The 26,368-nt window shown below is 50.2% G+C and overlaps 1 protein-coding gene across 1 annotated transcript in view; it reads right to left on the bottom strand.

The window, feature by feature from the left end:
* Nucleotides 1-26,368, bottom strand: part of CAPN8 (calpain 8) — a 67,819-nt gene that overhangs the window by 6,362 nt on the left and 35,089 nt on the right. Inside the window, exons 3-16 of the mRNA XM_081492692.1 lie at nucleotides 24,710-24,828; nucleotides 24,075-24,208; nucleotides 22,850-23,018; nucleotides 21,769-21,852; nucleotides 20,071-20,156; nucleotides 17,643-17,717; nucleotides 16,754-16,914; nucleotides 13,615-13,790; nucleotides 9,442-9,453; nucleotides 6,600-6,811; nucleotides 5,371-5,407; nucleotides 5,004-5,072; nucleotides 2,215-2,272; nucleotides 196-260 (exon numbers count right to left, since the gene is read on the bottom strand). Coding sequence (XP_081348818.1) covers nucleotides 196-260; nucleotides 2,215-2,272; nucleotides 5,004-5,072; nucleotides 5,371-5,407; nucleotides 6,600-6,811; nucleotides 9,442-9,453; nucleotides 13,615-13,790; nucleotides 16,754-16,914; nucleotides 17,643-17,717; nucleotides 20,071-20,156; nucleotides 21,769-21,852; nucleotides 22,850-23,018; nucleotides 24,075-24,208; nucleotides 24,710-24,828 — 1,457 coding nt within the window. The remainder of the gene's footprint in view (nucleotides 1-195; nucleotides 261-2,214; nucleotides 2,273-5,003; nucleotides 5,073-5,370; nucleotides 5,408-6,599; nucleotides 6,812-9,441; nucleotides 9,454-13,614; nucleotides 13,791-16,753; nucleotides 16,915-17,642; nucleotides 17,718-20,070; nucleotides 20,157-21,768; nucleotides 21,853-22,849; nucleotides 23,019-24,074; nucleotides 24,209-24,709; nucleotides 24,829-26,368) is intronic.

The following is a 26,368-nucleotide window of genomic DNA, read 5'->3' as shown; positions in this document are numbered from 1 at the left end:
GTAAAACAGAGAACACCTCAGGCTTACTGAGGAGCAAATATGAGATGACATTTTTCTTTCCAGCTCAGGCAGGGCACCTGCCATATGCTCAGAAAATGCTGGTTCCCTTCTCTCTCTTTCCCCTGCCTCCATCTCAGGTGGAGGAGTCGAGAAAACCAGGATCAAAGTAAAAATAATGTGACATTTAAAGGATACATCCATCAGGCTGATCATCTCTCTGCAAGTGTTGATGTCAAATCCATCAAATTTGATGTCTGTTCCTAAATATTTAAATAGAAAGGGGTGGTGGGGGGAGTCAGGATCATTTGAAAGCAGGGGAAATAATCTCCCTTGTAGGAGGCCACCAAAGACACCAGCCAGAATACAGAGCTGAACGTGAGCTCCACATAAATAAGTGAGCTTGGTGGTGGGCTCCTGGGAAGAGGCCCCCTGGGATCCTAGAGGTGGGTGCTGGCCTTGGGGTTCAGTGTCAGAATCTCAGCTTTGCTGCTCACAAGCCACGGGACTTCAGCAAGCTAATATCTCTGAGCTGTGCTTTTCTACTCCATCAATAAGAACAACAATAATACTTGCCCCCAAAACTAACTGGTGATAAAATTAGATAATGTAAGTGAAGTTCTTAGCACGGGTGCTTGGTCTATGGCAAGTTCTCAATAAATCAGCTAACTTTTTATTGACCAGGTATTGTTCAAAGCACTCTATTTTCTTTAGTCTCTGCATCAAGTCCAGCTCTTTTGAGACCCCTTGGGCTGCAGCCCAGGCTTCCCCAGTGGCTCAGCAGAAAAGAATTTGCCTGCAGTGCAGGAGTCTCAGGAGATGTGGATTTGATACCTGGATTGGGAAGATGCCCTGGAAGAGGGCATGACAACCCACTCCAGTAGTCCTGCCTGGAGAATCCCATGGACAGAGGAGCCTAGTGAGCTACAGTCCACAGGGTCACAAAGAGTCAGACTGAAGTGACTTAGCACACATGCACGGACTGCAGCTCTCCAGGCTCCACCGTCCATGGGATTTTCCAGCCAAGAATACTGGAGTGGGTTGCCATTCCCTTCTCCAGGGGATCTTCCCAACCCAGAGATCAAAGCTGTGTCTCCTGCTTTGGCAGGTGGATTCTTTACTAATGAGCCACCAGGGAAGCCCTCTAAGTACTGTACCCCATGTGGTAAATACCTTCATACCCATTTTATAGATAAGGAAACAGAGGCCCGGAGAGGTTAAATAATTTGCTCAAGATCACATAACCCAGGCAGATGTGGGATCTAAACACAGGCCATCTGGCTCCATAGCCCAAACTTTTAACCACAACACACAGCCTCTCCAACAGTAGCTGTTAATGTTACTGCTAAATTGCAGGCATCTCTGGGATGTACAGCCATCCCTGGCTCCATGCTCACCTTGCTCACACCTGAAAGCCAAGGCAGGAAGATGCCAAAGACCCTGCAGCCCTCTCCACTTCCCTGGGCTTTTTCTCTGCTAGGCAGGAGGAATAGCTGGAGCAGAGGGTGGGGAGGGCCTCCAAGCCTGGACTCTCAACCCCAGGGAGGTGCTCAGTCCCAGGGTGGGCTCACATCTGGCCTTGCCCTTCTGTCTTTCATGCTCAGACCCTGTCCTGCTGCCATGGGTGAACATACCCATCGCTCGACCAGCCAGAAGCCTTAACCTGACCCATCCTTGGGCTGGACAAGAAACCAGCTCCATGCCAGCTCAGATGGATCAGCAATTCATAGGGGAGGAGCACACTTTTCCTCAGCCTGGGTGCAGTTAGATCCTCTGCCAGCCCTCAGGACTTGCTAAAGTCTGAAGACAGAGAACTGTCATGGTCGAGGACAGGCAGAATCCTCCCCTCCACACGCCTTCCCCAGAGATGCACTACAGAACAGGGTTTTCAAGCTGCATAGCTTCCACAGTACCAAGTTATTAATTTTGTGGGTAAGTTTCATTTACTTCACTCTCAGCCCAATTTCTTTCCCGCCAGGACTCAGGACTCTTTGCTGCAGGGCTGACTGGCCCCAGCATCAGCCCTGCCCTCACCCTGCCCATCACCCTCTGCTCCAGCCTCTCCCACCTGCCAGATGCTCTCTCGGTACAGATGGAATCAGGGCCCTGGCCCCCATCTGCAGTGCCTCTGGCCCAGTGCCCACCCCCACCCTCACTGGCTCCCAATATCTCTCTTAGGCTCCCAGACTTCCTGAAAAGCCCCCAGGAAGAACTTACGTTTGGGAAAGACTTCATTCAGAGCTGTCTTGAGTTCATTGGCATTGATCTCAGAATCCTAGAAAGAGGAACCCAAATGCAAAGCATGTCAGGCCCTAATGAGTGTTTCAAGACACAAAATTAACGTAGATTCAGACACCAGGTCCACTGACCCTATGATTTTTAAAAGGCTGTGACAGCTTTAAAAAAAAAAAAAATCGAATTCACAGCTTCTCTGGGGCCCCCATAGCCCAGCAAGAAGTGTATATTAATGGCGTGAGCAGGGTACACTCATGGCAGCAGGCTGCACACAGGGTCTACTGCCTTTCTCAGACTTGCCCAACCCAAGACCAAGCGTTGCAAGAAGCAGTAAAGGAGCTAGTGTTGATGGCCACGTGCCTGGGGTGGAGCATCCTCAAAACCTCACAACAGCACTGTCCTCGTGTTAGGGTGAAGGAAGCTGTGACTTTGTAAACTGCTGAACACCATATGGGCTTCCCTGGTAGCTCAGTCAGTAAAGAATCTGCCTGCAATGCAGGAGACCCAGGTTCAATCTCTGGGTCAGGGAAGATCCCCTGGAGAAGGCAACTCACTCCAGTATTCTTGCCTGGGAAATGCCATGGACAGAGGAGCCTGGAGGGCTATAGTCGATGGGGTCGCAAGAGTTGAACACGACTTAGCAACCAAACCACCACCAAACACCATATACCTTTACCATGTAATTGCCACTTGCCTGTGATATAATTGCTGGAGTTCACAGTCACCAGTGGCAAAACTAGGATTCAAAACCTAAGTCTGTCTCACCCCAAAGCACTTGCTTTCCCCACTGCATCTGAGGGAGCTGCTATTTCACATAAAGCCCATCTCATCTCAGAAGTAGAGATTTTGGGGACTAGGGTTTTTCACCTGCACAGGGGATAAACACTGAGCCTCAGGACTACTGGTCCCTTACCAACCAGCTGGAAGACAGACCTCAGGCAGGATGACGACTGAAGCTCAGAGACAGTGAGGCTCAGAGAAGGGGTGCCAGACTAAAATCTGGGTTCCAGTCATGATGACTCCCCCCCCCTTATTCGCCACAGGACCTTAGCCAAGTCACTTCCTCTGGTGAGGTGTGGTTTTAACACTTGTCCCCACCGGGCCCCCCTGCCCCCCTCTTCCACCAGCCAGGCTCAGGCTGCTCGACTGGAAACAAGCAAGGTGGGAGCTGTGAGCTTGCCTGTGAATGCAGCTGGCCTCATTCAGGCACACAACAGTCAGTCTCAATAATAAGACCTGGGGACATCCTGAAAAGCCTCTAGGCCAAGAACGGGCTGTTGAGACCTTGACCTGTCCTTCACAAGGCCTTGTGCCCCAGCCAGCTCCTTAACCTCTCTGGGCCCGACCCTGCACCAGGAGAACAGCGACAGTGACTAATATTGCCCCACCAGGCAAGAGAGAAAAGATAAGGTACATGAAGAACTACACAAATAAGAGCTTTTATTTTGTTATCAGTCTCGATGTTCCAAATAAAATATGGTCCCTTGGAAGCTAAAACAACAAGGTTTTGTTAGCAAAAACATTGGTCTAAGTGTCTATCTAAAACATAAATTGCCTCATTTTTGCAAAGCTTTCTTTAATGGCTATATAAAAGAACTGTGTTCCCAGGTTTTATTTTCTGCAAAGGATTTTAATGTATTTTCTTCTACTCCATCCTTAAGTCTATAAAGTGGCTCAGAGCTTTCCAGGAGGAGAGCATTGTTTCTCTCCTTCTGTTACAGAATGAATGTTTGCATCCTCCAAAATTTGTATGTTAAAATCCAACCCCCAGTATTAAAGTATAAAAGGAGAGACCTCTGGGAGGTGATTAGGTCATGAGGGTGGAGTCTTAATGAGTGGAATTAGTGCCTTTACAAAAGGAACCCCAGACAGATTCCTAATCCTCTTCCTGCCACATGAGACAGTGAGATGTGCGTCCGCAAGTTAGAAGAGAGCCCTCCCCAGAATCTGACCGGGACAACACCCTGATCTCAGACTGCTAGCCTCCAGAATTGTGAGAAATAAATTTCTGTTGTTCAAATGCTTCCCAGTCTGCGGTACCTTGTTATAGCAGCCCAAGATGACGGACTCCTTTCCGGGCCCTCTGGCAAACCTATTATCCTTCAAAGAGCAGTGCATTCGCTGTATTTATGGGGCCAGTTGTGACACTTGGAGTCCTGAGTCTGCTCTGACTTACAGCCCCTCAGGACCGGAATCACAATAAGCCAAGTCAGCAGGACGGGGCAGGAAGGAGCAGTGGGCACACCGGCTCCACAAGCTCCCGAGCAGCGCTGGCACCTGGGCCAAGCTTGACTTCCACAAAGCCCAGCGCCACCGATGTCCCTGAGGGCAGGCTAGGCAGCGGGACAGGAAGCACTTAGCCCAGGCCTGGTTGAGTGAGCTGCCAGCCACCTGGGCTGGGCGATTCCTCTCATATCTGAAAGATATTGATATAGGGAAGTTTTGCCTCCTGGTTTTCTAGTCAGGGCTCTGATCCGCCAGGGCCAGTTTACACACAGAAGGGCTTTTGGCAGGACCTGGAGATTCGAATTTTCTATTTTCTCAAAAGGCAAGACAACACAGCAACAAGAGTGGCCGTGGTCAGTCCCACACCAGCAGTGCAGGAAAGACCTCAGGCTTCAGACAGGAAGAGGCAACAGACAGACCTGGGAGGCCTGAGACCTGTGGCCCCTGCTACTCAAGGAGATGCAAAGGACAAAAGACTCAGGTGACCTGAGCTTTCTCGAACACTCTCCTGCCTGTGTGGGAGCTCGTGCTAGCCCTCCACTCACCTTCCCGGCAAACTTCTCAAACAGGCTCCTCAGCTGGCCATCTTCTTGCTCCACCTCACTGGGTCGTGGCTAAAAGGCAGAGCAGTTGCAAAGTTAAGATGGGACTCACTGAGAAAAATGAAAGATGAAGACTTAAAATTCATTCGTGCATCATTCACTACATCTGCCGCGTGTCTGTTGTGTGCTGGGCACTGCGTGGGGGGAGGGGGGGCATGGCGATAAACAGGAGGGGTCCAAGGTCCTGGCCCCAGGAGTTTCCCATCGAGCCAGGTTCAGGGGTCTAGGGGATTCCTAGCCAATCAATAAGAAGCCCCGAATGACTGCTACAAGTCAGTGTGAGAGCTTGGCATTTTAAAAGGTGGCATACCTCATGTGGGTTTCCAACTACCACATCCCCAATTTCCCTGAAACACAGAGAAAGGAAAAAGCAAACATGGATAAGTTTTAACAAAACGTATAGCTAATGGCTAGGTTCTTTCAGGAAGTCTGTGACCCTGAGGAGGTACCGGCTTCCCAACACAAGACCTGGCTCCTACTATCGCCAAACTGCATAAGCTGAACCAGGATCCCTCCCTTCATGTCTCCAACTCCCACCCCACCCTGAGTTTGTCACCAGAGACAAGAGCTGCCAAGTTCAGTGGGCCCTTCATGGAATCCAGAATATTCACCCTGGAGGACCACTCTTCTGGGGAATTCTCTCCCCACCTTTCCCATTTACTAATCTCATCTTCTCAACTATGTGAATCCCTGTTGAAATGGTATCTGGGGAATGAGCCACCAAGCCCACAACCCATGAGTCCATGCATACATGTACATGGTATGTGGTGCAACGTGTGTGTGTGTGTGGTATCGGGGGGGCGATACTATGTGTTAAGTGTGTGTATGTGGTGTTTATGTGTGTGTATAGGTAGTATGTGTGTGGTGTGTAGGTGTGTGGTATATGTGATGTGCGTATGTACAGAAAGTATATCAGGTGTGTGTATGGTGTGTATGTGTGGTATATACATGCAAGGGACATGTGGTCTGCGTGTATGTATGGTATGTGTGTATATGCACATGATGTGTGTGTGCAGCATGTGTGGTATGTCTGTAATGTGTTGGTATTTAGGTGCACAGTATATGGGGTGTGTGTGGCATGTGTGTGTGGTGTGTGTATGTGAGATGTGCATGTATTGGATATGTGTGGTGTGTGGTATGTGTGTGTGTGGTGTGTGTATGTGAGGTGTGTGTGCATGGTACATGCAGTGTGTGTGTGTGGTGTGTGTATGTGGAGTATGAGTGTGTGGTGTGTGTAAGAGAAGCGGCAGTGTTCTCACCCAGCTCCTCCTGTGGTGCCCATCCCCGCTGGGAGGAAAATGCTCTCACCAGGCTGTTACTGATGCCCTCTCTTGACCTTTTGAGAAGGAAAACTATCCCTCTCCTACAGACCAACGTGGAGGGGCAGGAGGGGACCCCCCTCACGAAGAACCCTTGCAGGGGCGACAGATTTCCTCCGGGGCCGGGGGTGGGTCCCACACACCGACCGGGCCCTGCACCCTCGCGGGGCCAGGTCCCTCTGCGGCCCCCACCACCCGCCCGCAGGGAAAGGGCGCGCACAGGGCCTCGGCCTTCTTCTCCGAGAACACCCTCAGGCAGAAGTCGCCGTCCTGGAAGGGCTCGAAGGTGGCCGGCACCACCACGTACTCCCCGGGCGGCAGCCGCACGCGCGCCGAGACCTCGCGCAGGTTGACGTAGGTGCTGGAGCGGGCGGCGGGCGGGCGGCCCAGGAAGAAGTCCCGGCCCAGGTGCGCGTCCGTGTGACTCTCCAGCTGCGCAGAGCAACATCAGGGTCAGTGTCCGCCCACATCCTGGAGGAGGAAGGCCGCGGAGCTGGGCTGTACCGCGCTGATTTAGGGCTCGCTGATCTTTAACCCGGGGCTGAGAATCCATAGGACTTGGACTCTGCAAACTCACCCTGTGTCCATCAGCAGGTGTATTCTGACCACCTGGGGGCCAGGCCCCGGTCAAGGCACTGACCCTGACTACACGACCTTGGCCAGACCCCTTGCCCTCTTCCTGGCTAAATAAAGGTTGGTCAACAGGGTCTCCATTGTGTGCTTGACTTCTCTCTGGATATTTGTCCTCGTGAATCACCCCTCATTGAATCCAACAGACTCTTTCTCTGCATCTGTACCTGGGGGATGGCGCTGAGCTCCCTAGTACAGGCCTGTGGCTTAAATCCCAGTTCTCAAGCATCAGCAGCCAGAAGGGCCTGTTCATCTTTATCTGGCTGGGAAAATGGCCCTGCCAGGTAACCAGGGCATTAGGCTGGACGGTCAGGGAGGCAGATAGAGGGGGCGGCCACAGCCAGACCACCCTTGGTGCCTTGGCTCTCCTCTGAGGGGAAAGATGCTCCAAAGATGCTCCCATGACCCACTTGTTTGTTGGAGGGAGGCAGAGGCTAGAAGTGATGACACCAGCTAATTAGAAGCTGCAGAGTGCTTCAAAAACACAGGTGTCCATGTTACCATTGCTGTAATTAAGCCTCCCCTTAGCACTGTATTTTATGATAAATCTTCATCAAGATACCTGTAGCAGAGGGTAGGTGCTGGTAAGCTACAAGGGCAGTGACTTCTGTGTGACTCGGAGCTGGTTGCTCATCCCAGAGTCACTCACGGTCACCAGACCCTCTTTAGATCCCAGGTCTGCTAAATAGGGGAGGAAGGCAGGGCCACCACCCCCCACTGCCCTGGTCAGGACTCCACGGGACCCACCAGCCAGCACCTGATGACCTTGGTGCAAGGGCAGCCACAGCCTTGGGATCTCTCCCTGAAAAATTTTATACTCTGGGGGCATGCCAGCAAGGTCTTGGCCAAGTCTAAGCATTACTGGACTAAATGTCATTCTTGCTGTCCCTGATGACAGCAATCAGCAGGGGGAGGCACCAGTAACGTAGAAGTGGGGGTGAGGGTTGTATTGGGTAAAAGGCAAATCGAGTTCCAGTAAGAACCCAGGGCTGGGACAGATTACAGAAGCCTCATTTGGGAGGCCAGAGTGAGAAGTAGAGAACACGGAGGCAGGAGCTGGCACCCCTCCGTCTTACTGGAGACTCCACACAGACATGTGCACCAGGCCCCCGGCTCTCGCACCTCCCCGTGGCCTGGCCCAGCCACCAGTGTGGGCCCAGAACCAGCATGAGCAGCCCTGGGGGACTCATTGGAAACGCAAGTTCTTGAGCCCCGTGCCAGAGCTACAGACTCAAGAGACTCTGGGGGTGGGGGGCAGTGGGCTAACGCTTTCACAAACCCCCAGGGGCTTCTGAGCAGTGGTTTGGAACCACTGACCAAAGATCCTCCAGCACTTGGGGATCTCAGGATCCACAGAGTTACACAGAGGGCACAGGGAAATTCTGCAGGTAGAGGCTCTACCAGGTGGGCAGAGGGGCCTCTCCATTTCTGATGGGAATCGCCACCCATCAGACTTAACACAAGTCTGAATTTAATTACTTTTGAGTAGTGACAAGGGCTTGTCTTGAATCATCCATACCCCCTTTTATGTTGCCGCCATAACCAATAATATGCATTTGGGAGTCAAAGGGCAGGGTATATCAGTGGTCAGCACCTTTGGAACAAGGCATGGGCTGGAGCCTGTGAACTTGGGCTTCATTGGCACATACTACCAGGTGGCCAAGGTTGAGAACCCGGGGGGTAGGGGTAAGCACAGCAGGGCAAATGTACTTCTGCATAACTAGAATAACAGACACTGGCTGGGGGAACTCCAGACAGAAACGGTTTCTAACCTCAGCTGCACGTTGGAATCACCACAGAGATTCTGCTACAATTGCTCGGAGCATGAGATGTCTAAGAGCTCCCTGGTGTCCCCAGCATGCAGCCGAGGGGAGGCCTGCTGGGTTGGGATGAGCTGGGGCCTGACTGGGTACCAGCTGCGTGGACAAGGCACTCCTATAAGTGTGCCCTGCCAGCGCCTGCCCATGAGGCCACTGGCATTCCTGGCTGAGGTCTGGGAGGGCAGCAGGAGATCCCAGAGGTAAGTAAGACTTTGATGATGTTTCTCTCAAATCCAGCTGTAAATCACTGAGGAGCACAGGAACAGCCAGGAGCCAAAAAGATAAAATTGGTGCTTCCTTTTCTTATCAGACATGAGGGCATTTATTCCTGTTAGCTAGATAAATAGGAGCCTGAGTGAGCTACAGTCGTCTTGTTTGGATTAGAGCACCAGGTACACAGGGGGCAAGGGTTACCACTGTGCCCTTCTTGGCAGGTGGGTCCCAAGTGTCTTTACCAGGTCTCAAGGTTACCAGATCACCAGATCCTGTAGAGTTGGTTTGTAGGAGAGCCAGCTTCCATCAGAGGAAGCTGATGTCGCCAGGTGCCCATCCGTAGAGGCTGCCCAGCTGTTCCTTACCAAAGAGGGGACATCTCCATCAGCGTGAACATACCTCTTTGGGTATCTACAGGGAAGGAGAAAAGAGTAGGTCACCCAAGGGTGCTTTGCCTCTCCCCTTGTGCCTTTTCGTCCCTCCCCAAATCTAGCACAGACAATGCAGTCTTGGGCCACTGGGAGGAAGCCTGTGCTAAAGTGAGAGACTCATGAGCATTTCTGAACCTGGGAAGTCATTGGTGAATAGCAAGACCATCTGTAGACTACTGAGCCCTAGAAATCTGAAAGAAAGGGAAAAAAAAGAGTTCTACTTAATTTTCTTTTTGTATAATCTACCAGGATCCCAAATGTTTTAAGAGTAATAGCCTTGGGGTAATAGTAATAGCCTTGAGAACTAACATCTTACAGGCCTACAGACCTGGCCTCCAGATCAAGGGCTTGTCCAGAAGAGGGTGTCACTCAAGTCAAGACATAATTCAATCACCATTCACTACAGGCATTGGCCCAGGAAGAGGCATGTGACCCAAGTAGAGTCCATCAGAGACTTCGCTATGATTTTCGAATTGGAACTAAGGGAAGAGGGCTCTTCTTTTATGTGGGTGACATTAGGGAGATTGTGCAGAAAGCTAGACGGGGAGGATGGCATTGACACCAGAGGGCAGATGTGGAGAGAAAGGGTCCTGAGAGCAGGCAAGCATTCCTGTTGTTCTCTTGGTTTGCTTACAGGAGCTGGTAGATTCCTTTTCACTAGTCTGCATGCTTGCTTAATCACTCAGCCGTGTCTGACTCTTTGCGACCGCACAGACTGTAGCCCACTAGGCTCCTCTGTCCATGGGGATTCTCCAGGCAAGAATACTGGAGTGGGTTGCCATGCTCTCCTCCATATGATCTTCCCAACCCAGGGATCAAACCTAGATCTCCTGAATTGCGGGTGGATTCTTTACCATTTGAGCCACCAGGGAAGGCCAAGAATACTGGAGTGGGTAGCCTATCCCTCCTCCAGGGGATCTTCCCAACCCAGGGATTGAAACCAGGTCTCCTGCATTGCAGGTGGTTTCTTTACCAGCTGAGCCACCAAGGAAGCCCCTAGTCTAGTTGGGTCTATTATTTGCAACTGGAAACAGTGCCCACAGGAGATCTCGGATGCAGAGTGGGAGGCCCCACATGCCCAGATAGAGAAGAGGGTTCAACCCCCACCTTTGCCCGTACCATGCAAGCTCTTTAGACCAGAAGAGCAGGAAGGGCATTGTTTGTGGCTTAGGTCTGTAGGCAACTGCCAAAACTGAAGGAAAAAAAAGAAATTTGGATCAGCTGGCATCCTCACTCTGGAGCCCCCGTTTATAATTAGCAGCAGAGGTGGAAAAGTCTGGGGTCACTGTCAGTTCTCTAACTTTGTGTCTAGAGCTGAGATTCCCCCATGCAGAGGCCCTGGTTGTCTGGGAGAGCAGAGGTCCTCAGGGGATTGCCGCCTAGTACCTGTCTGACTGCCTTGCCTTCACCCCTCCTCAGCAGGGACTCCCTTAACCACCTCCTAGGTCTTTCCATTTAACCTGCCGATCGCCTCGGGCAATATGCTCTGAATCCATAACCAAGAGTCCCTGGACAGGAACTGAGCCAGCCAGCCAGCCAGCCAGCATCTAGGCAGGAGACAAGGCCAGCCTCCCCCAGAGATGGGTGGAAAGGGACAGTCACCTTTGAAATGTAGGATCCTGAATGCAAATGACAGGCCTGCCTGGCAGGAGCCTGTGGTCACCACAGGAAGATAACAGGGGAGAAAATAGAGGCCAGACAAGCAGGGCTCTTTAGCCTTCAGGGCTTTCTGGCTGCTTCTCCATCAGTGTCAAGTTTCCAACCTCAAGCCAGACTCCAGTTAAAGCCAGAAAGGGGTAGGGAGTGGGGGGGGTGCTTCCCAGGTGGCGCTAGCAGTAAAGAACCCACCTGCCAATGCAGGTGACGTAAGAGACACGGGTTTGATTCCTGGGTCAGGAAGATCGCCTGGAGAAGGAAATGGCAACCCACTCCAGTCTTCTTGCCTGGAGAATCCCATGGACAGAGGAGCCTGGTAGGCTACAGTCCATGGGGTCGCAAAGAGTCGGACACGACTCAGCAGCTAACACTTTCAAAGCCAGAGGAAGCAGTTCCAAGGGTCAGAGAACAGCACCCCCTACAACCCCTGCACTCCCTCTGTCCAACACCAGATCCTTTGAACAAGCCCAGACACTGCCTCCACCCTCAGACATCCCTACACCACTGCACATGGCCTCATCCTAACCCTAAAGTTTGTGTTCACAGATGTCATGCTCTGGATTAGAAGCCTCTGGCTATAAGAAGGTCCATGGATCACATACATGGGGTTATTTTAAAAGTAGCTATAAACTGATGTCTGAAAAACTGACATGCTGTATATATTATTTATGAGAGCAAATGTCATGCCCACAAAGCTATTTCCGTGTGTTAGCTCATGTTCCAAAGAAAGCTTTTCTGATCTTGTTATAGAAGGTAGAGCCTGTGGATGAAAGCTGGTGGCCACAGTCCCTATTGCAGCCCACCCTTCGGCCATGCCTGCCTACTGCTCGCTCTCCAAAACTGTCACTTTCTCTCCTGCTGTCAAGAAGCACACGCTGTCCCCTATGGCTGGAAAGTTCTCCCTCATTCATCTTTGAAATCCAGCTCATTTTTTGATGCCCTGATCAAAGTCTTCTCCATGAAGCTATCCCTCTCTGAGGAGACCTCAGCCCACAGTGTTGGTCCTCATCATAGCAGATCTGACCGCCCTGCAGTTAGTGGTGTGTGTGTATGGTTTTCCCCTTGAGATTGTGAGTACCTTGAGGGCAATAACCTTGTGCTATTCCTCTGTATCTCAGCTTTCAGCAAGGCACCTGGCAGATACACACTAAAGATGGGTTGAACTGATATGCATAAGGTAAGTGTTTTCTCAGTTTTGATAAAGAATATGCCTGCAGTGTGGGAAATCTGGTTTGATCCCTGGGTCAGGAAGATCCCCTGGAGAAGGGAATGGCAACCCACTCCAGTATTCCTGCCTGGAGAATTCCATGGACAGAAGAGCCTGGCAGGCTACAGTCCATGGGATCACAAAGAGTCGGACAAGACCGAGTGACTAACACTTTCACTTTCTATAAAAAAAGAATCTGGTTGGGTGCTACTTACATTCTAGGTGGAGGTGGAAGGGCTAAGCTAGAATAGAATTAGAGCTTATTTATTTGAAATTCTTTTCTCCAGCCGTCAAACAGCAATTATTTTTCAATTCCCCATTCATCCAACACAAAATATACACACATACATACACCCTAAACTCTAAAGCCCTAAGTTCCTAAATAAGAGAAAGAAAGGGGCTGGAAGTTGTATGAGCTTAATAGTCACTATTTTTCCTACTGGTTTCTTATTATAATACTTCTTTTTCATGCAGTAATTTATACTGAGGTGTTGGGCCTCCAGCCAGCTCTTGGTCCTTCTGATTAGAATTGTATTTTTCCCAAGAAATTCATTTTTAACAAAATTCTATAAAAACAACCACCACGAATCCCTCCAGAATTCATTATAGAAAGTCTTTGCCTGTATTAAAAAGTGGATTCCAATTTGATCCTGGCTAGGCTTATCAAGACCCGAGGTCTTGCTCGAACCTATCCGTGAGGCTGTGAAATATATATAGAGGTGGTTACCAGGGAAAACTGGGGTATTAAGCCAGGCACTGCAGCCTGGGCCAAGAGCTAGCTATGACCTTCAGTCCAGAGATACCAGAACTGAAAATGACCTGTAGCTCCTTTTACCCCAGCCTAGTGAGTCCCAACAAGTGTCTTGGGGTTGCCCCGAGAGGAGGGGGTTCGTCTTTGGCTCCCATAACCAGCTTCCCGTTCCCTACTCTGTGATGTCCTCAGACTCCTGCGTCACCTTCTTGGCTCCTGTCCCCTGAGAAGCCTATACCTGGAAAGAGTCTAACAAGTGTGTTTACACTGAACAGGCAATGACAGGGAAAGTTTAATGAATTACACATCTCGATGTTAAAAATAGAGATTTAGGCCAAAGGAATGAATCTTTAATTGTGAAATTCAGGCCTCAGTAAGGCAACTGAGAGAAGCATTTTAGGGGAGCGAGGAGAACGCTTGATTAGGAACAGCCAAACAAAAAGAAAGATGCACCTCAATTGCTGGCCAAAATATTCCAACCAAAGACATCAGGTGTGCCAAGATGGCTGACCCCAGCTCCGGAGTACCTTGTAGACAGCATAGCCGATGCTGAGCATGCCCTGTCCCATCCTCTTCTGTCGCCGGCGATTCTTCTGCATCAGCCCCAGCAGTACCGTGCAGCAGGGTTCACTGACGCTCTCCTCCTGGTGATCGTCCACCTCGTCCAAATGGATTTTGAACTGGGGATTGGTCCAGTAAGTGGCTGGAAGTCACCCAGGGGACAGTGGTTCCCCACAAGGCAGGTGAGGAGATCAGGAAGAACAGAATGAAAGGGAGGAACTGTGATCATCCCCAGAAAGCATAACTCTGGCCAAACTGTGCCCGGTAAGCAGGCCTCGGCAAGATTGCTTTCCAAGGTGGTCGGCATTTCCTCCTATCTCCCTACCCTGCCCACATACCAGCACACACACACACCCAGCATGTGCAAACTTTGGACTTGTCCATTTCATCAACCAGGGGCCCTGATATGCTTGAGTGGGATATTCAAGGTCCCGAGGTCCCAGGGCTACACAAGGTCCCTCTGGGGAGCGCCAAGTCTTCCTGGGGAAATGGTTAACATCTCCTTGTTCCCAGCTCCTGGCCTGTGATGATGAACCCAACTCCTGGAGGAAGGACGTGTCTGGGGAACAAGCAGGTCTCTGGGCCAGATGAGAACAAAAGTCCAGTGAAGACTAGGAACCAAGGGGGCCTCTCCTGACAGGCTGTAAAGATGACCACTCTTGTCCCTAGGAAGCCCCATCTGATGGGCCCCTGATTCGGATCACAGCCTGAAACAGCCCTGATTACAGATCCTCTGTCTAGAGGCCCAGGGGCCCCTCTAGATGACTCGGCATTGCAGCCAGTGATGAGACACACTCCCTCAAGAGTACAGTGGAGAAGGAAATGGCAACCCACTCCAATGTTCTTGCCAAGAAAATCTCATGGATGGAGGAGCCCGGTGGGCTATAGTTCATGGGGTCGCAAAGAGTTGGACACGACTGAGCAACTAGCACTTCAAGTCACTTCAGTAGTCTCCAACTCTTTGTGGCCCTATGGACCATAGCCCAACAAGCTCCTCTGTCCATGGGATTCTCCAGGCAAGAATACTGAAGAAGGATGCCATGCTCTCCTCCGGGGGATCTTCCTGACCCAGAGATCGAACCTAAGTCTCTTATGTCTCCTGCATTGGCGGGCTGGCTCTTTACCACTAGCACCACCTGGGAAGCCTAATTGGCAATTAAGAAGCATGTTCGCCACACGACCTGTGGATATTTTAAAAGACTACTTCATTTCAAATGTGACCTTTAAAAAAAAATCTCTCCAAAGAGTGACTGTACAAGCTAAGGCACAGAGAGGGCAAATGGGTCACCCGGGGGCAGACAGCAATTCTATGACAAACTCAAGTGGCAGAACATAATTGAGGAAAACGGGCTTGATGGGCCAACTCCATGCCAGGGCCTCAACAATGTCAATAATGATGTTCCCTGGGAGAAAGTAGTAGGGGAAGGAGGGATCCTCTAAATAAGGGTCCAACTTGATGAAATAACAAGGCATTCACAAATGACCAACAGCCACTGGTTATTATATTTTCTTAACAATAAAATTACAATCCCACCTTCCCAGAACCTCCACTTGCAATTTTTTTTTTCTAGGACACAAGTGTGTAGATTTTAAAGCCAAATATCTGCCGACTCCAGAGGAGCCAGAGACAATTCTGTAATCTTCTGTACTTACATCATTACCAAAGGGCAGGAACCATCCATATCTTCTCGACAGTTAGCTGGCAACACAGATGGGGTGGTGATTTCATGCATACAGATACCTTAGGCACCCCCTACAGTGCCAAGCTCCCAAAATGATCCATGCAAATTTCCAACACATTTTCTAAGAGCTTGCTAATGTTGAGCATATTTTAATTTCTCCCAAATGTGACATTACTGCAATCCCTACATATTTTTGTTTACTCCTTAACAGAGCTCGAAGAAGAGAATGGGTCATAAAAATAATACATCCCATTTGTATAACACTACACCGTTTACAAAGCACTTCCAAAGGCTGGTATTATCCCTCCACTTTGACGATTGGGAAATTGAAGCTTAGAACAGGGAAATGACCCTCTCAGGGTCCCAGAGCCGTTAGACTGAGCATCTGAGCGACAGTGGCATGAAAGGAACTCCCGCCTCCCTCTCTGCTCCGTGCTCATCTCTGCCATCAGAAATGGGAGCTTGGGTTGGAGGGGGACAAAGAACCAGAAACGCAGTCAAGCCCCAGGACTCCACCCACGTGGGATTTTGTTCTAATGCTGCTTCCACACCCTGAGCACAGGCCTGCACTGAGTCTAAGTCCATCAACAATGTCAACATCAAACTAGGAGAGGGAGCGTGGAGCCTGGGGAGGTGGGAAGTGGAGAGGGTGGGTTTTGCTTTCTTTCATTTCTCCTGAGAGATGTGGGGCTGTTTTTCGGAGTTTCTTCCTCTGCTGCTGCCTCAGGTGATTCGACCTAGGAGGAGCCTATATATGTAGATATTAGTGATCTCCCGCCAATGGGAAGGCTTCCCACCTTTAATAGGATGAGGGCCCTGGTTAGTACAGAAGCTGTGGTTTGCACCAGACTATACCACCAGGGAGGGTGCTCCGATGACTCCCAGGGGGAGCAGACAGTGGCCATTCCCACGCCCTGCGTGTGACCATCCCTGATCAGGCTGTCAGGCCCCGCCACCTCCAACTTAGGTGCAAACAAAGCAGAACAGCCACTCGGATGATGCTGCACCTGTCCCAGGGCGCAGTGGGCCAGATGCCAGCCAGCTGGGCCGGGTGGAGATGGAGGAAGCCCCAGAGAAGAACAAGAGACCTTGGTGCAGGGTGTCAAGTCACGGTTAGTACAAAGAACAGCCTTTGAAGGCAAGGGGCAGGTGGGTGGAGCAGAAAGTCTGAACATACAGAGATGCTGAAGAATGACGTTCCCTGAGATCAAGCCGCAGGTAAGGGGCTGCAGAGCCACCGCCCACCCCTGCTGCCTTGGCCTCCAAGTCCCAGAAAGAGGCTGGGCCACCAAGTGGTGTCAGGAGCCAGAGGACAGAGCGCAAAGACATTGTCCCAAGATTAAAGATAAAGATGCCCAGCCCAGGGAGGACAAGACAGAAGACGAGGTGGACACAGCATCACCCTCCTCCCCCCGCACCTCACCTGGGTAGTTCTGGCAGCCACCAGCCGTGGAGCCCCGAGTCCAGCACCCATTGAACAGCACCAGGTTCCATTTGCGCACCTCCTCGCTGCTCAGTGAGTCCAGAGACAGGTTGCAGATCTCCAGCCGAGAGAACTGCCTCAAGAAATCCGAAAAAGACATCCTGGGGGCAAAGGGATCGGTGAGCTCTCAGTCAAGAGAGCTGGGCTGGAAAGGTGGTAGAAGGTGTGGCCCAGTGGGCACAGGACAGAGCAGAGGCTGTGGGTGAACTAAATCTTTCCTACACCCCACTGTACAAATACGCAGTGATCCCTGGCCAAATGTCTCACTATTTCTTTTTAAATGACTTATAATTTACCAGTCAAACAATGGTATTTTAACAGCAGTGAAAAAAGTGTACAGTATTGGCAAATTCCTCACTGTTGCTTGCATCTCTGTTCTTAAAAAGCTCCCCTCTTATATCCAACCAACCAGCAAAGAGACTGAACCATAAACTGCAGAGACCCTGGGAGGTAAAATGAACCAAGTCACCACCTCGAGGTGACTGGTTAACTCCGATTGGTGTCCAGCCTAGAGAGAGTCCCTAAGCCACACAGTCTAACTGTGTCCTTATTATCTTCCTTAGGGAGTGAAGGAAGTTATCGTATTTTGATGCTAATCTAAACCTTGGACTTTGAAAAGATATAGAAACTGAGAAAGTCAGGCTGATAGCTAATCCATGTTGAGGCCCGGATATCTTGGTTTCTACCTTTTACTGGAGTAAAAGGGGAAGAAGAAAGAAGCCCCCTGGCCGGAAACTGCATTGAATTCCTGGAACACCTAGAAAGAACTGCCCATGTGCAAACCAGGAAGGAATCCACAAGAAGACAGAGCTCCTGCAGACCCTCTCACCAAAACTCTCCATCCTCGGCTTTCTTGTCCAGCTGTTCTTTCTGCCTGGGGTCTATGTAATTCCACTCTGGTGCACTGGGAAAGAAAGAAAGCTTGTTGTTTTTTTTTTAAAGGAAGCAGAAGTGATGGTTCTTGAAGAGTTTGCTGCAGAGCAAGCTGTTTACTGCAGCTCAGCTTCCCACCCTCCCCACCTCCCCGCCCCGCCACCAGCCCCAGACATGGGGAATACCGAAATGACTGGGGTGGGGAGGGTATGAGATGGTAGGAGGTGCGGTCTGGGGAAGGGACAGGACTCCACAGGCACTAGGAGGGTGACCCCAGACATGCAGCAGAAGTAACACTGGGCCATGGCTTTGCTCTAATTTCACTCTCCAGGCAAGTTCTACACTCATGTCTGATTCAGCCCCCCAGGCCCTGATCACAGGCCTGGGCAAGTCCAGGGGAAGAGCTGTGAGAATGGCCAGCATAGGAAGGCTACCTCCTCCTCTTCTGAGTTGGTGAGACATCCTTCTGGCTTATCTGTCTGAGATGAAGATACCGTGAGAGGGCCTAAGCATCTCGGACACATAAACGTGGTCCTCTTCCTGAGCCCACAGATGCCAATCACACCCAGTTTTGTGACAGTTTCCCTGGAGTAATGGCACCCTGCGAGGGCTCCTGCTGGCAGCCTTTCCATGGCAATACCCACATAGTTTGTTCAAATGCCATCTCCAGCTACCTGACCTTTATGAAGTGAGGTTTCCCTGAAATATGTATGCAGTGTCTAAATAACTAAGCAGCATCAAGATCCATCTTTAAAAAAAAAAAATTCCCTTCTCTGAATGCTTTCAGCAAAACATGAAGACCTCCCCTTGGCTGCATGAACACCAGCACTAAGCCCAGCCTCTCTATCCAGGGGGGCTCTCAGGTCCCCTAAGGATCAGGCAGGGGAGCTCCCAGGGCCTCTGTAATTTATGGAAACAGTCATTGAATCAGAACCAAAGCTCTGAATGTGCTTGTCATAAACAAAGATTAGGAGACAAGTTGGAGAATTTGAGATCTGACCTAAATACCCCAGTTAGTTTCTTAAAACTAACTGGAAAAAATTTTTTTTTAATTTAAAGACATTGGGCTGAGGCTAGGGGGTCTCACAGAGTTGCAGCACCCTCCCTCACAACATCCATACAGAAACACCCCAGGCTGCGTCTCCAGATGGTGGGGCCTGCCAGTCATCACCTCAAACCCCTGGACCTGTCCCAGCCTGTTAGAGACTGAGCAGCATCAGGGAAAGGAGATAAAGTCCCATAAGCCCTGTAAACAGCTTGGGAAACAGCTGCGGCTTAAAATGGCCAAAACTCGGGGTTTCGATTTCATTCAGCCATGACGTGCTTTGGGGGCAGTCGGTGGAACTAAGGTTTTGGGTTTTGCTCCATCACAGGCAGTAGAATGAAAAGTCTTTTATACAGGAGGCCATCTGTGGCCCTGGGGATGTGTGTTTCTTCATGACACAAACCTGAAGGGAAAGACTGCAGTTATGAGCAGTAATGATGTGTGATTAGTTCATAAAAGTAATAAAGTTTCCTTCCAAAGCCCTGGTGGCATCATGCAGTACGGACAGCACATGGGGTACATATGAGGCTTAAGGATGTGTTTTTTTGGGGGGTTGTTTTTATGACCATTCCCATTTCTGGCGGCTCTTCATCCACGACACTGGTGAGTTCTCCATCCTCCCCTAGTGGCGCCAACCTGCCTCCCCCGTGCCAGCAGCGCTAACTAGGGCAGAAACCAGACCTGCTCTCTCCATTCTCCAGCACTACGGTGGCACTGGTTCCAGAACACAGCTGTCCCGGGACACCACGGGAGGCCTCTGTCTGGGTTCAGGCACCATCTCTGAGAGGCCTGGGTCCCTCCGGTCATTAATGGCTTTGTCAGGAGAGATCAGTACCCGCCAGAAATGAGCTCTCAGGGAGCGGGCACCCCTCCCGTTCATCCTCCTGCCTGCGGCGGCCAGTGGCGCCTCTAAGATTCAGTTCCTCTTTCGAAGGGCGTTTCTTCCTTGTGCTGAGGGGTTTGGCCTTTGTCAGAGTAACCAGACTTTGCGAAGTGGAAAGAATTCAATCGAGAGTGATGGTTCTCACCTTTGGATGACCGCCGTGGTACACAGAAAACAAGCAAACCCTCAGGCACTAAGCAAAATTCCACTGAGCTGCCAAACTTGCAAATGCCAGAGCAGAGCAAGGAATCAAAGACGACTGCTGAGTGGGTTTTGTTTGGCTTTTCCCCACCTGGAACCATCTAACATTCTTTTCTGAACAGGCTGGGTGATTTGCGGACAGGAAACGCTGCAAGCGCACTGCCCTGGGGGTCTCAGAATCACTGCGTGTGTTTTGCCTGATGCCTTCCCCGCAGAGGGAGGTGGACACAGGCCGGGAGGGAGGGGAGAACCTACTCGTCGCTCCAGGCCCCCTTCCACTCCACTTCGCCCCACGGGTTCCGGAGTCTGATCAGCCTCTCTGGACAGCCCCGGAAATCCACCTGCAAGGGCCACACACAAAGGCAACTGAATCTCCGCACCCACCCCTCTCACCCTGCGTTCATGTCTGCACCTGAGCGGACTTGCATTCAATTCCTCAAAGGCCTCTAAACATGTCTTCTTTTCACACATTTTTTCAGGCCTTAGCTGTTTTTCACAATCTGGTTGAATAAATAGTGAGTCTAGCATAAAAAAGCAAGCATCTGTCAGCTTTAACTTGGCTTAAAATTTTATAGTTGACTGACTCAGTTCTTAATATATGAGACCTATTGATAATAAATGCCCTCCAACAAATACTAAGCGCAGAGCAATTAGCATTTCATGAGCCGGTGCTATGACCTGGGCACGAAGCATTATTACCTCATTTAAACCTCACAACCATCCTATAAGCTGGGTGCTGTTATTATCTTCATTTTAATCTCCCTCAAAACTCTGAGACACAGAAAGAGTGGATATATGTACATGGATAACTGATTCACTTTGCTGTACACCTGAAACTAACACAACATTGTAAATAAAATATATTCCAATAAAAATTAAAACAAACAAACAAACAAATCCTCTGAGACCTAGACAGAGGGGCTGAATTCTCTAAGATTACCTAGTTAGTAAGTAGTAGGTGGAGGACAGGCACCCAGGCAGCCTGTCTGAAAGCCCATACATACATCCACCTTCCCCTATTCTCTATGGGACCCCATTTGTGTATTTGCTCACATACACAAACACGATGAACTGCTCAGTCTTCAGTATCTGACCTTCCTTTGTATCCTCTGTCATGCCCTCAACCCAATGTTTACACATACATGCTGAATTCATGTCTGGAAACTGACTTCATTAAGGACCGTATTTGTGAAACACAAATACACAAAGTGAACATTAATGCCTTTTTAATAAATAACAAAAACTAAGGCACCATTGCATTTCCCTTTTTGCCTTAGCCCTCAGGAAACCCAAAGCAAAATTAATTTCTCCACTGGAGCACTGTCTTTAGCCTGGACTGTCTTTTGTATTTTGCCTTTGTTGTATGGTTTTATTGAGTCTGTGCTTTTCATTGCAAACCACTGCACATCCTTTTTGGAAGTAAGCAGACTATAGTAAATAAAAATAATGAAAAGCTTAGCCCATGCTTTCTCCTTGGGTTGGGGAGTAAGGAATATCTGCATTCCTCTCACTATCACACCCCACCTTGAAAGCTGGGGCAGGTATTACTGCCTTTTTTGCCTTGAGGATCCTATAGGTTTCCAGTGCTTTACCTGTACAAACATACTTCTTAGAAAGAGTGTGGATCTAACTGACAGTTTCTACAACTTTTCTCCAAAACGTTCTGTCCCTTCCTTGCCACATCTCAGAGGAGAGCCTGCATTTAGTTAGAACCCATAAAGCTGTGGCTCAGAGAGGATACGTAATCCACCTCCGAGTGGGTAAGAGGAAGAAGGGCCCTGCCCTTGTAATGAGCAGGAGGGTGTCAGGGGCTCTGTGCAACCAGAGAGGCTGCACCTCAGCAGGGCAGGGGAGCACTAGGTGGCAATCCCCTCTCTTTCTCTCTAGGATGCCAGGGATTTACGGTAATCCCATCACGCATTACCCTACCCATCCATCCCTGCCCAATTTTACCTCTTCGACTCCAGTGACAGAGTATGCATGACCCTTAACCAGCTTCTGGCTGGTGATGGCTTCCGTTTCGGCCGCACTGGAGACCTGAGTTGAGAATAAAGAAGTCCACTCAGAGTGGCTGACCCTGACCTTCTTGGGGCCAGTCCTACAAGGCTTTCTAAGCACATGCTACACAGCCAGGGGGTCCCAGTGCAGGGCTGGGGATATATGCAGGCAGAGCAATTAACCCCAGGTAAACAGAGCTCTCTCCATCCACTCCTCTTTGATCAGGCCTGCCTGCCAGTTCTGGAAAATGACTTACCAGCCTTTAAAATGACACAGGAAGCTGGGAAGTCATTTATTCCCCAATAGGGATCCCATGACCACCTGCAGAAGACTAACCGTGACAACCCCTCTTCACTGGCCCCAATTCACCAGCGGGGGTCCCCAGAGTCCGACCTCAATAGTCCCGCACCCTTCCCAGGGTCCACATCATTTCTCTACCAAAAAATACACATATCCTGCTGGGGTTTTTATAGAGAGGAGAAAGGGAGACTGTTCCTGCCTGGTCATTCATATGTGTGAGACCACCAGGTAAGGAGAGAAAGAGCAGGTGGAAGGGCTGGTGGCATCCAGGCTCTGGTCTCCAGGCCACCTTGGAACTGCATACTGCCATCCCCCAGACAGAACATCACCCCTGGTTCAAAACATCCTCCCTTTTCTTCAGTGAGCTCCAAGCCCCCATCATATACAGTTGATCACTGTATTTCCAAAATCCCAAGATAACTTAGCCAAAAGGGGGTAGCAAAGGTAGGGCCAAGGATCGAGGGATCAAGACTGCATTCTTAGGGTAATTCCTGCAGAACTAAAGGGGCCTGATACTTAGGGCTCCTAAAATTTCTGAGTTTATGAGACCAAACTCTGGTTCCTATCCATTAATTAGGTCTTGCCACCAGCTCCCACCTGCTAGAGACCAATACATCATGGGACTTACCCCGTAAGCCCCAGACTCTGGCCCAAAGCCTTCCCAGTCTCGAGCCCCCAATCTGGTCCCTTCCCTACCACATGCAGGGAGAAGCAAAGAGAAGCCATCCCATCTCACATCAATGGAGCAGGCCAGCAGAGACCCCGAGCGGAGGGCTTTCCGGATGATCTGGAACAGACTGGCCGGTGGCTTCTTCAGGTTGTAAAACTCAGAGATGCCACCTGTGAAATCCTCAAACCCTTCCACTGTGGACCCTCCAGTGAGAGCCTCATAAGAACCATTGAGCCTGTTGGACAAGAAAGAACACAGGTATCATCCACAGCCGTTAGCAAGGGGAGCACGTGGGATGGGGCAGGGGCGCTGCTAGGACGTGGTGTGCCCTGGAGGGCACAGGAAGGCCTTAGTCAGTTTTGTCTGTGGGCCAGGGAGGGGTTTAGACACAGTTTCACAAGGCCAGCTCAGCACTCTGCCAGGAATAAATCTCAGAACACCTCTCACGAAACCAAGCGCTCTTTCAAAAAGCAAAGTGCAGGACTTCCCTGGTGGGGTCCAGTGGTTAAGAATCCGCCTGCCAATGCAGGGGACATGGGTTTACAGGACACTACTGAAGCCTGCGTGCCTACAGCCCATGCTCCACAGCAAGAGAAGCCACCCTAATGAGAAGCCCAAGCATTGCAAATAGATAGCCTTTACTCGCTGCAACTAGAGAAAGTCTGAGCGCAGCAATGAAGACTCAGCACAGTCAAAAAATAATACATAAAAATAAAAAGCAAAGTGTACTCTTTCCAGAGCTGACCTTGACATCTTGGGTTTTGGAGGAGTTGAGGGCATGGGTAAGAATGAAGAGGACCCTCCCTCAAGGCTGAGAGGCCTCCTTTAGGGCTTGCTTTGGGAATAGGGCTGGGAAGGAACAGGGGTTGCAGAAAAAGGGAACCAATCAATAAAATGAATTAAAAGAATCCCAAAGAAGACTTTGAACATTGAATGCCAGTGAGAAGAAGAATGACTCCCAAACAAAGCGTAGAGACTTTGGTGAGTCTGATATCTAAGCATATTTGCTTTCTTCTTCTTCTTCATCACACTTTAAAAAACTCACATTGACCTAAGAACTGACCTGGAGGCTTTAAGAGGACAAAGCCAATGTCCCAATTCACACATTCATGTGGGACAGAGCTGAGCTTTCAACTCCTAGCCCAAATTTCTGTTTCTCTTAGTTATTGGGGATACTGTACATGGGGGGTCTGGGTGCTGGGAAAGACTTGGTCAGGGCACCCAGAGTCTGGGGGGTGGGCAAGCTCCTCCAGCTCTGTGTGGTCTCCCAGCTCCTACCTGTCCCACTTACTTGGCATAGGCCTTCTCCAGCAGCGCGCTCCAGAATTCACTGCCTTCTTCAGAATGCAGGAAGAGCAGCTTTCCATCCTTGGTGGGGAGCCTGTCGTCCACAACCACCTCCACCCACTCTCCATACTGCCAGAACTGGGGGAGGGAAATACATCGCTTACAGGGATGAGCCGACAGGCAGAGTCGGCGTCCTCAGAGGACCTAAGAAGGAGCCTCTGAGCTGGTCAGTGCTCCAGCCTTTAATGAACTGGATCTGTCATTTAAGAGCAGGATCTGTCTTACTTGACCATGCCCATGGGAGAAAGCGGGAAACAAGTTCAGAGGCTGAATTTGTGAATAAGAGAATCTGCACCACGCTGTGGCAGCAGTGGGTAACTCAAGCCCACATCTCCTGACCCTCACTCCAAGTGCTTTCCTCAAGGCCACGTGGCTTGGAGGAGACGGGAGGGGAAAGGCGTGTGGGTAATTGCATGAATGTGTCAAAGCAATGGTTCTCAAATTCAAGCACGCATCAGAATGCCCTGGAGGGATTGTTAGAACCTAGGCTACTGGGCCCCGAACCCAGATTTCCAATTCTTGGCATGGGTCCCCAGACTACGGAAAGTAGGGTCAAGGGCCGAAAGCTAGACGAGATACCTGAAAATGAAAGATTCCCGCGTAGTTTTCCTGGAAGCTTTGGTCCCTGGGGACCACGCGGTACAGCAGCTCTCGGTTCAAGGTGAGGGAGGCAATGGCTGCCAGAAGCCAGCAGTCACCTGCATCAGGTCAAGGGGGACACACACTGGTCAGGCCAGGCCTGCAGGCTCTCTGCTTTCTTTGATTCACTGGCCCGTTCAGTCCAGACTCATGTGACTCCCTTCTAGGTCAGATAGTCGGACTCTCTTCCTCAGTGTGTGAAGGTCCCACAGCCTCCTTGGAAGTTCTTAGCTCCCCCCTCACCACCTCACACACACACACATGCTGACCATTCCACATGTCCTAAGCACTCAAGAGTGGAGTAGAAAACAGAAGAGAAGAAGCAAAAATCAGCCTCCTTGATTCCTTAATAGCAACGTTAAGAAAACATCTGGGGGACTTCCCTGGTGGTCCAGTGGTTAAGAATCTGCCTTGCAATGCAGGGGATGCGAGTTTGATCCCTGGTCAGGGAACTAAGATCCCAAATGCCTCGGAGCAACCAGGGCCACGTGCCGCCACTACTGAGCTCAAGTGCCACAAGTAGAGAGTCCAAGCGCTGCAACCAAAAACCCACGTGATGCAATGAAAATCCTGCGTGATCCCACATGCTGCAACCAAGACTCAACATAGCCAAATAAGCAAATATTAAAAAAAGAAAACATCTGGTTGGGGGAGACACTGAAGCGATATGGTCAGCGCAGGGTGTGTGTGTGTGTGTGTGTGTGTGTGTGTGTGTATTCCTTGCTCCTTGGCCTTGGGTAACAGAGTTGCCTCTTCATGTCTGTTGGAGAACTGCCCTTCTACATTTCAGAGCTCACCATGACAGGCTTGATCTCTCATTGCTTATAACATTCCTGAGATATTAATTAGCATGAAATTATCAGACTTTTACACACAAGAAATAAAAATTAAGAGAGGTTAAAAATGACAGGGCTCAGCGCTGGTCACTTTGGAGATCCAAGTAAATAAATGCAAAAGAAAATAGAAAAATGTTTTCTGTACAAGTTGGGACCCCCCAGGCCCAAGCCCCTGAGTGCTGCTTCCATGGAAGGCATCTTAATTCCCCATGGTGTTGACTCCAAAGGTGAAGCACAGGCCCCAGACACCCCTTACTGACCTTAGCAGATGGATCTAGCCTGGAATTGACGTAAACTTGTGTCACATCAGTTTACCTGCTTATTCTACACCAGTCTCTGAGGTCTCAATGTCCCACATGTGCTGCTTGTTGCATGAAGGAACAGTCTATCCTACCAGTCCAACAGCTGCCTCCTCCCAGTTTCATTCCAGAGCCCTACTTCTAGGAGTCTAGGGTTTGGTGACAAGTTTGTCCCATTCCTATCCCACTCAAATGGCTCCAAAACCCAGCCTGTGCGTCACAGCCTTCACCTTGTCCACAGAAACAAAATCTGCATGTCTTCAGGGTATCTTCAGAGGAAGTCCCTTCAACCTTTCAGAGTCCCTCTGAGGACCTTGTCCAACTCTCTGTTTTCTTTCAATGCTGTGGCCCAGGTTGCAGACATAGTCCAAGATGAACACACCAGGGTTCTCTCAGATGCAGGCTACCTGAGCTGGCAGTCAGTGAATAGTCGCCACCTCCTAGCATCCGTCACCTGCTCAGAA

This window comes from Giraffa tippelskirchi, chromosome 5 (assembly GCF_054371585.1).
Source record: "Giraffa tippelskirchi isolate mGirTip1 chromosome 5, T2T-mGirTip1v1.2.pri, whole genome shotgun sequence".
NCBI classification, from domain to species: Eukaryota; Metazoa; Chordata; class Mammalia; order Artiodactyla; family Giraffidae; genus Giraffa; species Giraffa tippelskirchi.
The sequence above is the reverse complement of the archived record's forward strand: the minus strand, read 5'-3'. Positions and strand labels throughout refer to the sequence as shown.